The sequence below is a fragment of the Narcine bancroftii genome, chromosome 3 (genome assembly GCF_036971445.1).
Source record: "Narcine bancroftii isolate sNarBan1 chromosome 3, sNarBan1.hap1, whole genome shotgun sequence".
Taxonomy (NCBI): domain Eukaryota; kingdom Metazoa; phylum Chordata; class Chondrichthyes; order Torpediniformes; family Narcinidae; genus Narcine; species Narcine bancroftii.
The window spans coordinates 111,934,129-111,949,146 of NC_091471.1; the positions used below are offsets into that span (position 1 = coordinate 111,934,129).

At 38.9% G+C, this 15,018-nt stretch overlaps 1 protein-coding gene across 7 annotated transcripts in view; it reads left to right on the forward strand.

Annotated features, from left to right (window-relative positions):
* pds5a (PDS5 cohesin associated factor A) overlaps positions 1 to 15,018 on the forward strand; it is a 222,185-nt gene that overhangs the window by 96,675 nt on the left and 110,492 nt on the right. For all 7 annotated transcript variants that reach the window (XM_069924889.1, XM_069924887.1, XM_069924892.1 and 4 more), the window contains exons 10-12: positions 4,914 to 5,008; positions 5,716 to 5,861; positions 10,981 to 11,132. In XM_069924889.1, coding sequence (XP_069780990.1) covers positions 4,914 to 5,008; positions 5,716 to 5,861; positions 10,981 to 11,132 — 393 coding nt within the window. The remainder of the gene's footprint in view (positions 1 to 4,913; positions 5,009 to 5,715; positions 5,862 to 10,980; positions 11,133 to 15,018) is intronic.

The window sequence follows — 15,018 nt, forward strand, 5'->3', positions numbered from 1 at the left end:
AAATCACTCACCATCTGACACCAAAGACCTTTCTGTCATCTGCAAGGCACCCAAAATATCAACAGCCTATTACTTTCTTGCTGCATGACCTGCTAAGCCCTCCAGCACTTTTGTATATTGTTATTGATAGAATACTTAACCTTCTGAATAAACGCAGTTCCAGCAAGACTGAAGATGCTCAAATATTATCCAGTGTAAAGCAGTCAGCTTAACCTCCATTAGCTGCCATAAACATGAATTTCCCATACTATGGAACACTTACAAAATGAACTGCAATTACTCAGCAATTCCAACAGCATCTTCCAAACAAGCAACGTCTGCCACCATGTAGAACAAAGCAGGTATGTGGGAACAACAGCCTGCAGACCACTGCCAAGTTGCCTACTTTACTAATTTAGAAAAATATTGCTGGTTTATCATTTGGTCTCAATATAGAATTCCCGACCCAGCAGTTTTGTTGGAGTACTTTCTCCAGGATGGGCAGTATTGGTTCAGTAAGATGGCGCACAGCAACTTCTCAAGGGCAGGTAGGAATGGGTAATTAATGCTGGCATTACTAGCAAAGCCTATATCTTGAAAAATAAATAAATTTAAAAAAAAAACATTTGCTCACTCTGGTCAATCTATGACTCTAGATCAGCCATTTTCAACAGGGGCCCATACACCCATCCCAGCACCACTGCACCTCCCCTGGGGGCCATGGACTGAAATAATTTTTTAATGTGGTTGGATGGAGAGAAGTACAGAAGAAACCAACTAAACTTGATGACTTCACAGAAACTTTGAGCAGAGTCCTTAGGGGGCCAGAGCCAAAACAATGTTGAGAATGACTGCTTGAGACTACTAATACAATTGACTCTCATAAACCAGGAGCAACTAAGAATGGAGAAGAGCCATCTTTCAATTGATATCCCATGATTAAAGGAGGGATAAAAAGACATTAATTGGGCTGGAAAGGAGAGGGAAACGGGACAATATAAATTCGCTAAAGCAGGAAGATTGGTACAGACCAACAGACAAAAGCTGTTAATTGGATATAAGAGAGCAGTAGAGAGGGAAGGTGAGAATTGATTTTGACTCTGTGAAACGAGACTGGGGTGGGGGAGGGGGGGCGGAGGGAAGACAAAGAGAAGGCCCTTTTACGCAGAGCTTGAAAGCCAGATTTCTCTGCCTTGGAGCTCTGTGGAAAAAAAAAACAATTAAAGGCAGATTGGAGGGGATTTCAAACTCACTTGCCAAGAGGAGTACTGCCAGCAATGGAGCATAGCGCTCCACGACCAATCTGAAATGGTACACCCGTCTTGCAGGGTCAAAACAGGAAGGGCTAATGATGTTGTGATGTCATCTTTTGTCCACCATGAAAGTGCGGGAAAATTAAAATTGTAACAACACTGCATCGAGGTAACACGCAGGATACAGACAGGTGAGATTGAGCATTGAATTCAGCATTATGTTAATATTATGAATCAAGCTTCACCTATGACAACCCGTGCTCCATCTCCTGTCGCCAGTCCGTGAGCTCCTCACTTTAATGGTGAAGGATGAGATTAAAGACAGATGATGGGTACATTGAAAAATGGCCTGATTTTTGAGTGTGGTTGTGGGACTAAGGGAGTGGGGTTTTGAGAAGAGCAAGGCCCAGGTCATCATGAAACTTAAAAGCTCCCGCAAGAGGTATCATCAGGTCGTCGATCACAATGGCAGGGGGCATCAGGGGGCACCGTATTTAGACCTGTGCCTATCAATATGGGGGACCAGCCACTCTGTCAGCCCTCTAGCCCTGCACAGTGTGATGGAGAATCAAGCTTCACCTATGACCATCCATGCTCCATCTCCCGCCACCAGCAGCAGTGTTGATTCAAGAGGAGACCTGCGCCCTGGTCAACGACGCCATGACCACCAGGAATGATCCGGATGAGCCTCACGTTCAACCAGGTAAAAAAATAAAATAGGTTAGTGATTACCACCATACTCTTGCGTCTTTATAATGACCGGTCTTGTTAATGTCACTTGTGTTGTCCTCTAGGATGCCAGCATAAAAAGCCGAAACCACAAAGATTCAGCTAGTCTCCAGGAGTTAAGAGTTGATGCTTTCCATGGACACTGATGAGGCGGAAAAGGAACAGCGTCATGTGGAGGGGCAGAGGGACATGAGGACAGGATACAGCAAATGTTTGCAGGCGAAGAGTGTGGCACAGAGGCTCATCAGATCAATACTTTGGGAAATGTGGTGGAGGGAATGCAGCAGGAGATGAGTGGTCATGCCTCACTTCTTCGTGACCTGATTACCATGATGGCTTCATCTGTGCAATAATGCCCTTCTCCCTCTGCACCGCACCAACCCCCCCCCCGCCACCCCAATTCAACACACCTCCATTCTACAGATCCCTGCCAGAAGGCAACATATTCTTCATCCACCAGATGGATAAGACATTTGAATCATGTCGTCAACGTTCCTCCGCCTCCTCTTACTGCCATCTGTCAGAGTGAAGTAAGATTGTTCCAATGTGATGTGTGCCTTAACACCTGTTAGTATCTTAATAGGTGTCCCCTTTGTATATTTGTAAATAGTAATTCCTGTTGTAGTTGAACTCTTCATTGTTATTGTTTACATGGTTTAAGTGCACTAAATTTTTTGAACTTTGAGATAAACTTTTACTGAAAAATTAAATTTGTCAGCCTCATCAGTTCACATTCATACGATGCACATAATCATTTTACAGAATTAGTTCACAGAATGGACATAATAGGCTCACAGATGGCTTGGTGACTGTGCTTGTGCACCTTGGACATCTTGTTCAGGTTCAGGGAGATCAGTTACATCAGTGTTCCACTCAGACAGGAAGTGTTCTTTGTTGAGTTCACATAAATTGCTTAGAAGACAGCAGGCAACAACAATATCAGAGGTAAGAGTAGTAGAGACATTAAGTTGCTTGGCCAGGCTCCTCCAGTGCCCTTTGAGACACCTGAAGACGTTCTCTGCCGTGAACCTTGCCAAACTATAGTCATTAAATTTTCACTGCAGTTAATCCAGTGCTTGGTGGTGACTGAATCCCTTCATCGGCCACTTCTTGAGGGGGTAAGCTGGGTCTCTTATCAGATACATGGGGATTTCAACTCTCAACATCTCTTGACTTCTATTGGGAGAGAAATGTGCATTTAGGAAAATTCATGCAATCAGTTCACTGAAATTCTAGGGACCACTATGCAATAACTGGTTGGAAGCAAACCCTTGGACTTCTCAAGAGTCTCCTTTAAGGAAGAGTCACTCATCCTCCCCTTAACTATTATTTAAATGTTCCATTGTCGTTACACGGTACATTGTTAGATGTGATCATAAAATATGATATAAATTGAGATCCACACATCCAATGCTGTGGGGTACATTAACTTGCTTCATGTGGGAAGAGGTTAGCCCCCCCTGATCTTCTGCCTTTCAGTAGAGGGGTGAATTAGCTAAAACTCTAGCATCATGTGTGTGTCCTGGCCAACCTACATACATCTGTGAATTTGGAAAATAAAAGGGATTAAATGTTTAGATTGACATATGCAGCATCTTACACATTCACTGTTCAATACAGATGATTGTAATTACGGCCAGGTTTCTTACCAGCAGTTGTGGTCAGCCATAGCTTGCAGAACAATCGAGTTCGCCCCTTTCCATTTGTAGTATGCTTGTGGATCCTCATGAGGGGTCCAAGATGGGAATATGTGCGCCATCAATGGCACCAGTACACATTGGATACCCCTGTTTAGCAAATTTGTCAATTGTCTCCTGAAGATGCGAACCACTTGGCAGTTGAACAAAATGTTTAGGGAGGTCCACACTCAATGGTTCAGTAATCTGGTGTACCAATACAAACACAGTGGAGAGACTGACACCAAAAATTCACATGCTGGATCAATATCACCACCAAGCTAAGGCAGGGTTCCAGAGGCTGTCGTCAGTTTGTTCTCTTGTGCTTCAGGTGAGGTTCCATGCATTCCAATATAAAGTCAATAGTGTCCTGAGACATCATAAAGTGGCACCTCCACTCATCTGCATCAAAGTTATTGAGGACATTATCCCAGAACAAAAGTCCCAGTGGCCTTTTGCTCCTTCATATTTTTGTATCAGATGCCAGTGCAAATTGACTCAGAAGAATCAAACAATGCATTTTGCGGCGCTTAAGATCCATGCACCTTTCTGTCTCGTACTTCTCAAACAGTCCTTGTTAGTGTTTCTGACCATACGAAGACATTCTAACGATTGTGACATCACTTGCTTAATAATTTTTATTATGACGCTCAGCAGCTTGGATTGAGTTCTAAGCGCAAATGCATCTGTTCCACTGCCATTTTGAGTGCACACCAGTGACACTTCCCGACGCGTATGTTTTATGTCATAATTGATGCAATAAATGTCCCACCTCCTTTGCTTCAGGAAGCCTGCTTGCAGTGTGAAATATCTCATGGTGCCGGCTTTTTTGTGCTCAGTGTGAACACGCACATCAGCTTCCCAAGACAGGTCATATCTACCAGATTTTGTGGCTTTGCAGTCTAAAAAGGCCTAGAGTTAGAGGAAAGGAGAAAATTGGTCATATACTTTATTGATGCAACATTGGTGCTTCCAGACCAAGATTAAGGTGTTGAAGCAAAAATACGTTTGTGTGTGAGAGAGACTTCCCATAACGTGCAAATATTGAATCTAAAATGGAAATTCAACACCAGTGTCTGTGCAACAAAGATGGTTATTGTATTGTTCCAAGATGCTGGCACTTTGGGATATATGAAATCACTACTTGTTGGCTTTTAAGCACTTTTGTTACTGCATGGTTGTTTTGCAGGGAAAACTGTTGCGAGTTATGTTTTCTAAATACTAATGCAAATCCAGACTATGAAATAACAACGATTTTCATGTTTTTTTTTAATAGATTTAACGACATTCATGTTCCTGTAAGACTGGAATGTGTGAAGTTTGCAAGTCATTGTTTGATGAATCATCCAGATTTAGCCAAAGATCTTACAGGTGAGGTTTACATGGAGAAGCATTTAATTTGCTTCCAGAATTAGCATTTGAGATAAGCTGAAGAATGGATAAATGCAACCTGCACCACCTTTTTGGGTGCAAAGTGAATGCAAACTCTTAACAGATCAGACATTGTAACTAATCAGATATTTTATCTTGTATTTGTGTTTTGGCCAATTTATCAACCTTGACATTAGTCATGGAACCATTCTTATGATGGAATCTAACAGTGTTCAACAGATTGTCCTTGAGTATTGATTCCTATTTCAAACTATTTTTGAACTTAAAATTTTCAAAATAGATTTGAAAATAGCAAGTTTTCAGTTTTCATAAAATTGGGGGTTAGATCATTGAAACTTGGCTTATGTGGAAAGGCATAGTGTTTCATTGGTGGATTGGTGTCCTTTATATTTCCAGGGGGAAAGTTCCAATGCAGCTTATTTTAGATGACTTACTTATTATGATCAAAAAAATCTTGTACTTTTTTTTCAACAAAAAAATTATTTAATATTTGGCATGTATCATTGAGGCTAACCAATTTGAAAGCAATCTCAGTTATTTCAAATGTACCTCACTCAGTTGCTCTACAGAACTGATAATTTTGAAATTATGAGTTTTAACAGTCATGAACTATAATTTTTGTCTCACTAAGAGTGTGCTATTTCTGAATTAGCGTTTGTATATTTTAATTTAATTGTTTTTAACAGAATACCTGAAGGTTCGATCACATGATCCAGAAGAGGCAATCCGGCATGATGTCATTGTTACAATAATTACAGCAGGAAAGAAAGATCTATCACTAGTGAATGACCAGCTGCTTGGATTTGTGAGGGAGAGAACACTAGACAAAAGGGTAAGCCTTTAAAAATGCAAATATATTACTCCTAATTTATCATTTCAAAAATAGCACGTATGTTTACTTCCTCTGAACTGTGAGAGGAACAGTATTGGCACTTGATAACAAATTGATAAATAACAGGAATACAGTGTGTTACTTCTGAAATAATTGTTCTGTAGCTGATATATAGATTGTAGACACCTGAAAAACATTGCATTAAAGTTAGGGTTAACAAATTTGAAAGTATTTTAACTCTACCCTACTTGAAAAAACTTTCTATGACAAGTCATGTTTATATCACGTTTCAATGTGATTGCAATTCATTGAAACCATTTTGCCTTTGTTGCCTGCTTGTCTAATTTTCGTACTTCGCATTTTATCGCCTCACAACTGCTGTCAGGAACTCTTAAATTGTTTTTAAAATCTGTTTTTTTTAAATTTAATGTGTTTCAGTTTTGTTGTTGAAAGTTACCCTCCACATTCCAGGAATTCACTAATTTTCAGTCACCCATTTAAATAGCTTAGTTATTGTTAAGTATGTTAACCTGTCATTTCATTCACAGACACACAATTAACAACTTGCTCTATAATTCATATTTCTTCTCTATTTCTCATTTATTCTCTTGATGGTCCTTACTGCCTGTCTACCTCTTATTTAGTTCCTTGTCCTAAACATCTTGAAGTCAGTTGAATAAAGAATGCTTATTCGGGTCTTCAATCTGTCCTTCAAGTATTTTGCTCACATACTAGTCTCTTTCAGTTTCGATGCTTGGTACACTTGAATCTTCCCTGTTTATCTTCATTCATGAGGATTTTAAATGAGGTTCTCTACCCAGTCTTCTGTGTTCTTTCTCTGATCCTCTCAGACGGCATTAGTTTATGCTGTCCATAAAATTGCTTTCTATCTGTGTACTGCTTCCAGCACCCTATGAAATGAAATCCTCCTTTGATGAACCAGTCCATGTTTAATTCTGTAGTATGCTTAATTTTAATTATCCCTTTTGATTCTTGAGCAATCTGTGCTCTATTACCATGTTGCAGGTGATCTCTTGCCATGGAAAGAAATAGTCATTGCTCGTTGCATGCATAAGAATTGGCCCCTTGATCCTGTTCGACCATTCAACGAGATCATGTATGTTTTGATTGCAACCTCAGGTCTGAATTCCTTTCTACCCATAATAACCTTAAACCCCTTGCTAATCGAGTTTGTTTCGATGACTGCCTTCAATCTACATTTCCAATTTGCCTTTGTAAACAAACAGCACGAAATGAGCAGCAATAGGGCAATGAACCAGACAGTGTTTAATTTTAAAACATAATTTTATTTCTTACTCTTAAACTATAGTCTTAATTCTTAAACTACCCTTATCACTAAATTTATCCCCAGCTATGTGCGGTATCTAGTGTAGGTGTGTGTGTGTGTGTGAGAGATGTACCCAAACCATTACAGTCCAGGTCAAAATCTAGAAAGTTACTTCAAAGTTCAGTCTTTTAAATTCAGTGTTGAAGCATAGGTCTTTGAAATTATTGTTGAACTGAAGGGAAGACTGGAGTTGTGGCTGCTACAGATTCACAATTTCTTCTTGCGTGGCCTTTGAAGAAATGTCCATCCACATGAACTGTGGTCACAAGACTCCTGGTCCTTTTGTAGGCAAGACTCGAACTGGATGGCCTCCACAAAGCTTCCAAGACCCTGGTACCGGTCTCTCCAAGTGATCTCCACTGTTAGTCATAATCAAAATGAAGCACTTTGCTTCCTAAAAAGACCCTCCTGGCATAGGTCAATCCAACGAAAAGCCAAGTCATTCACAGAGCATGCTTTGCTCTGATTTCCACAAAAATGGCTGCTTCAAAAGGCTGTGTTTTCTCCAGCAGTCAGAGTGGTTCTCCTTTGCAAAATCACAATGTCTCTGGAATGGACTGTGGTAAACTTCCCTCAGTTCTTCCAATGTATCGAATTATCGCCGGGCTGTGACTTGTGTTTGTGCTTATGTGAAATGTTAAATGTTAACTGTGACTATTCATTCCCTCCTATCTATACTATCCCTTACAGTGATAATCTCATTTTATTAAAATAGGATTTTGTAATACTTTGAAGAAGATAATTTTAAAGTTGGAAATTGAGCCCTCATGAAACCGTATTATACAGAAACAGGCTCTTTACCCCTGTGCCAACCATCAAGTAACAATTGAACATTTCTTATTTTTTTCCTTTCGCTGGTCAATTTAAGAAGCTAGCAGCATGAGTGCTGGATCATTGAGTCAAAGACAGTAGCTCACGATCCACTACAGCAACTAATGTAAATGCATGCAATTATATACATCTGAATTTTTTTTTTAATCAGCTGGTCTCAGTTTAAAAGAAAGGTTTGCAAATGGCTTTCAAGGGAGGAAATCTGCCATTCTTTTGTGGTCTAATTTCTGTGACAGTTCAGACCCACAAATATGATTGACTCTTTAACTACCTCAGTTCTGAAGCAATTGGGGATGAATGCCAGCATTGCCATTGGCATATGCACAAATTATTATCAAGAAAAATCTGAAGAGAAATTGATGTTACTTGTGACAAATATGCTATGATTAAACTTTAGTCTACTGTTGAAACTATATTTCATATATGTGTATGTAAATCTTAGTAAGAGTTAGTTTTTGAGTGGGCAGGGCTCATTTACAGTCAACAGACACACTGGCTTCAGCATCTACAAATGCATTTGCATTTTAAACACCATTGACCACAAAAGCCAGTTTGAAAGCCAAAGAGTTTGCTGTTGCATTGCAAGGAGAAGAGATTAAAGATTTTTATGATGGATCTTGAGATAAATGGAACATTTTGAGTATACAAGAAGCCATTTTGTTAGTAAATTCCAGACAGCCCGGAAACAGGGAAGAAACATCAAAGTTAATTACTTTGATTCTGTTAGTAAATGGACAGAGATGCTCTTAGAACATAAGTGTCAAGAGGTACTATGAACTTCAAAGACAGAAATGTTGTCACATACCATGTGATATGAGAGATTTGCAAGAAATATTGAAATGAGAGACAAAGGTCAGTTTAACAGAACTCGCCATCCTGTTCAGACAGGATTAAAAGCAGCAATAGTTCCTGCAGAGGGAGAAAAAGTTGCCAATGTTACTCCTGAAAAAAGGGCACACAGAATAAGTGGTTTTGAAACAAGGAAGCCACTTTTGACTGTCTCTTTAAGATAAAGAGGGCAGTTTCATCGTTTGGAACACAGATTCCAAAGTCTTCATTCAGGAGAAGCAAACACTCGTGAAGAAAATCTATGAAAGACAAATCGTCAAAAAAATTGTGGATTAAAGAGGCCTGAAGATATGTTTAAAAGTGCTTCAGAATTATTTCTGAACTGAAGACCTACAAGCAAGACTAAAATTATGCTGAAGTTTTAAAATGGACTTTTCAGAGTTTAGGACTTTAACATGCACACACATACTTACTTTTGCGAGTAGTGGGGGTTAAAATTAGTTTAAGTTAGAGATATGTAAGAAATGTCATGCTATTACTGGTTTATTAAAAACTGTTATTTTGAGTTTACCATAACTGGTGAAGTTTTGCCATTACTATTCCTTTGTTAGTGCTAATAAAGTCTCTTTAGTCCCTAACAGAATTGAGAGGATTGTTAGTTTGTAACCCACTTGTAAAATAGTTATTCTTTTTAGCTTTCGATTCTGTCAAATTTTAAATATTTCCCAAATGTAATTTTGCAAGCTCTCTGTTCGTAGGTTGAACACATGGTGATCTGCAGTTCCAGTTAATATTCTACTTTGTCAACTACTTGTAATAAAGTAACTGTTGGTTGGAAAGCTGTTAAAAATTACATTTCTCTTATTACGAGTTTTTGTAGCTGAATAAAACTCAGTAAGCATTCTCAGTCTGCCTCAATGTGACTGTAGGTTGTACAACCCAAATGATTATTCAAGGAAAATGTTTTATTTCTGGACCACAGTTAAACTGACCTCTATAAATTTAATCTGAGGAACCTCAATGAGTGAATATTTTGGTGCTTATATACAGATCTCGCTGCCTCAGTGCAGCCAAAATCTTGAAGGACCCTTACCACCTTGGTCATCATCTTTTTGACCTGCTGTCCTCTGGTTGACATTTTGGATCTATTAAATCATGGACAAACAGAGTTAAAAACAGTTTTTACCCCAGAGCTACACAGGAACTGAACACCACCAAACACTGAGTATTGTATTGTTTTATTGTGTTTATATTTTATTGTTTGATGTATGTGGTGCTGTCAGGATGTGCACTCAATTTTGTTGTACTTATGCAATGGAAATAAAGGTTATCTATCTTTTCTGATGTGCAGTTCTCTGATATACTTAACATTAATTTAAATATAATGCTATTTAATAAACAGGATGTGGGCTTCCCTGTACTTTTGTCAAGTGAGGAGTATTCCATCATGTTTCTGACTCCTATGTGGATGATGAAAGGCCTTTGGAAAGTCAGGTGAAATAAATTACAGTGCACCCAACTTCTGATACGCTCTTGTCACAGGTTAAGTTTCTGGTCATCGTAATTCCTATTATTGATAGTGGGATACTGCTTTGAGAGATTGATTACGGAACAAATCAACTCCCATCTCAATTTGCCTATCATCACAGCAAGTTAACAGCAGGTGCCACATTGCTGGTCTTCCACTCCGCATTCAATAACCTTGACAACAAGAACATCTACATCCGGCTGTTGTTCATTGACTTCAGCTCAGTGTTCAACACCATCATACCTGCAAAATTATTAACCAAGCTAAAGGATCTGGGACTTTGTTTAACCCTCTTCATCTTCCTTTTGACTTTGCAATCTCTGGGACAAATCTTCCTTGATCTGGACAACCAATTAACCCGAGTGTGCAGATTACAGCAGTAAACCTGGTTGCAATGTGTGATTCTTGTCAAGCATTTATATTCATTGAGAAGGTGGATGTGGACTTCACCATGCTACTCCAACTACTCTGAGCCCTTCTGCAATGGCAGAACATTTTTAAGGGAAAATAATAGAAGAACAGACAGACACAGGATAAATTTGGTGTAAAGTGAAAGATAAAGCCAGAATAGTTGATAATATGTTATCCATCTGACAGTTTTTGTTTTTCTTTTGTATTTTAAGTGGCGGGTGCGGAAAGAAGCAATGATGGGCTTAGCCCAGCTATACAAAAAATACTGTCTTCATGCTGAGGCTGGGAAAGAGGCTGCTCAGAAAGTGAATTGGATCAAAGATAAGCTCCTTCATATCTATTACCAGAACAGCATTGATGACAAGTAGGTGAAGTTACATATTTTGAATTGCAAAGCAGAATTTGTGCATGCAATCTATTTTTATTGTTGATTTTATAATGTATATACAGTGCCATCCATGATGTTTGGTGCAAAGACATTTTTTCCCTTTATTTGTCCCCATGCTCCACAGTTTTACATTTGTAATCAAACAATTCACATGTGATTAAAGTGCACATTCCAGATTTTATTCAGTTATTTGTATACATTTTGGTATGACCATGTAGAAATTACAGCTCTTTTTATACATAGTCCCGCCCATTTCAGGGCACCTTGATATTTGGTGCATTTGGCTTCACAGGTGTTTGTAATTACTCAGGTATGTTTTAATTGCTTCATTGGTGCAGGTATAAGAGAGCTGGGCTGGCTTCTAAGCTTTTGACCACCTTTGATGTCTGTAGTTGCCATTTTTCAACACGAGGACCAGAGTTGTGCCGATGAATGTCAAAGAAGCCATTATGAGGCTGTAAACAAGAATAAAACAGTAAGATACATCACCCAAACTTTAGGATTACCAAAATCAACTGGTTGGAATATCATTAAGAAGAAAGAGCATTCTATTGAGTTCAGTAATTGCAAAGGAACTGGCAGGCCAAGGAAGACCTTCACTGCTGATGACATAACAATTCTCTTTATGAAGAAAAATCAGAAACATTCTTCAGCAGGCTTTTGTGGCTGTGTCAATGACTGCTGTCCACAAAAGTCTCATGAACAGAAATGGAGAGACTACACTGCAAGATGCTTTTATTAGTTAGCCATATAAACAGGATGGCCAGATTACAGATTGCCAAGAAGTATTTAAAAGAGCCGGTAGAATTCTGGAAAAGGTCTTGTGGACAGATAAGACAAAGATTAATTTGTATCAGAGTGATGGCAAGAGCAAAGTGTGGAGGCATAAAGGAACTGCCTAAGATCCAAAGCATACCACCTGATATGTGAAACATCGTGTTGGAGGTGTTATTGGCTTGGGCATGTGTGGCTGTCACAGGTACTGGTGCACTTACCTTCACTGATGATGTGACTGCTGAGGTTAAAATGAATTCTGAGGTCTATATAAACATCTGCTCAAGTTTGAGCAAATACCTCCAAACTCATTGGATGATGCTTCATCCTACAGCAAGACAGTGATCCCAAACATACTGCTAAAGCAACAAAGGAGTCTTTCAAAACTTACAAACTGTAAAATAATCAAAGGCCAAATTAGAAATCTGATCTAAATCCAATTGAACATGCCTTCCATATGCTGGAGAAAACTTAATGGGACAAGCCCCCAAAACAAGCAAGAGCTCAAGATGGCTGCAGTAGAGGCCTGGCAGAGCATCAGCAGAGAAGTTACTCATCACCTTGTGATGTCTATGAATCACAGACTTCAAGCAGCCATTGCATGTAAGGGATATGTGTTACGAGCCAAGAGGACCCCAAAACCCAGCAGCAATAGATATTCACCAAGACAAATTGTTACTTAAACAAAAGTTTATTTTATTTATCTTTAAACATGCAAGTAGAATCGCACCTTAACTTATCACTATTGACTTAACTAACCTAATTTAACCCCCTTCCAATTCTAAGTGCATGTGTATGTAATGTGTGTGTAAGTTCAGAAAAGTTATTTGATTCACAGTCGAATCTCACTTCTCATTCCTCCAAGTTCACTGGTTGTCAGCAATTCTTCTACTGTGGATAAAATTTAACATGTATAAAGTTCACCAGGCTTTGGTGCTTGAATGGTAAATGGTTACCCCTCAGGAAGGTTCTTGTCGATTTTCAGAGAGATTTTCACATGCCCAAGCCAATAACACCTCCAACACGATGTTTCACATATCAGGTGGTATGCTTTGGATCTTGGGCAGTTCCTTTATGCCTCCACACTTTGCTCTTGCCATCACTCTGATACAAATTAATCTTTGTCTTATCTGTCCACAAGACCTTTTCCAGAATTCTACAGGCTCTTTTAAATACTTCTTGGCAATCTGTAATCTGGCCATCCTGTTTATATGGCTAACTAATAAAAGCATCTTGCAGTGTAGTCTCTCCATTTCTGTTCATGAGACTTTTGTGGACAGCAGTCATTGACACAGCCACAACTGATTTACTTCCATCAGCCTCTTCAGAATCTTGCTGAAGAAAATTGCACCCTCAGGATTCTCCAGATGATAACCTCTTTCTTTCAGGTCACCACAGAGTGCCTTTTTATTTATCTTATTTCAAGTGAAAACATCAGACACCCAATCCTCTCCTCTTGCATAAACCACAAGGGCTTTGATCAGGCTGAGCCAAGCACTCACAAGCTGTTTTCCAAATGAAGTTTTCCACAGGCTTGCCAGCTTGTCCTGTTCCGGTTCCTGTTGCTGATTGTAGAACTGAGCGCTCTCTCTCTCTCTCTCTCTCTCTCTCTCTCTCTCTCTCTCTCTCTCTCTCTCTCTCTCTCTCTCTCTCTCTCTCTCTCTCTCTCTCTCGACTGCAGACAATCTGTGGCTCCAATAAGCTTTATCATCTGTTGCTTTTTTGTAAACAGCAATCCATTATTGAAGTCTCTTGGGCACACTTCAAAGCTTCTGCAAATATTTTTGGCCCCAACATGTCTAGCATGGGGCCAAGCTCCAGTATCTTAAATAAGAGGTATTTTAAAGTGTTTGTATGTGACCTACACTAAAACCTACCCCAATTTATCTCCCAAAAACATATCTATATTCTGTCACATATGCAACAAAGTACTAAACATGACCACTTTAATATACATACCATTGCTATCTCCCAAATATTTTGGTGCCCTGAAATGAGGGAACTGTAAATAAAAAGTGCTGTAATTTCTTCACAGTCAAACCAAAATGGGCGCAAATACCCTTTAATAAAATCTGGAATGTGTACTTTAATCACGTGAATTGTTTGATTACAAATTTAAAACAGTGGAGCACAAGAGCAAATGAAGGAAACAATGTCTTTATACCAAACATTATGGAGGGCACTGTATTTTAAAAATACAATACATACCTATAGGAAAACATAAATTGAGACATTGCCCCTGAGCCATCTAGGCAAGAAGACATGTTTTTTTACGTGGTCCATTTTTTCTCACAGGTACATTATTTACACCATTTAGCAGCATATTAACTTTGGGCTCACAGTGCCCTTTGGTGTATAATGGAGCTTTGACACTAATATGTCAAATCCTTATTTATTTACATAAGATGTTGAATTGTCATTGTTCTGTTTTTTAAACTTTCATATCATTGCAATTATTACACTGGTTCCCTTCTCATGAGGACCAGTGACCTGCACAAACTTTTTTTAGATACAGCATGGTAACAGGCCCTTCTGGCCAATGAGCCTGTGCCGACCAAATACACAAATTCACCTGCAAACCCCATACAGTTTTGGAGGACGTGATAAAATCTGAGTATCTGGAGGAAACCCCACGCGGTCATGAGGAGAATGGAAAATCTCTTTGTTGGCAGCGCCAGATCTGAACCTGGGTCGCTAGCTCTGACCATGCCATCTGTGCCATACTTTAATGTGGTACATCTCTGACAATATTTCACCAGACACAAAGTTAAACTTTTGTAAAATACAAGGGTTTAATAAAAAGGGCCATTTGAAAGAAAAGTTTTTAAATGGGGATTGGTAAATTATTAAGATACTACGAAAGTTCAGAGCTAATATTCTTGAGATGAGTTGAAAGGAAAGATCTAAATTGGCTACTTTGATATAAGACTGGATTTTTTAATATATTTGTGCATGAAGTAGATGAAATTGTAGAATGGGGCATGATTCTAAATGGGTTTTCAAATCAATTTTGATTCTACACATTGAGGATGAGAAATATCAGTTAGGTTTGGGTTCATAGTGGACGTTCTCAGCTATTTGTTATTAC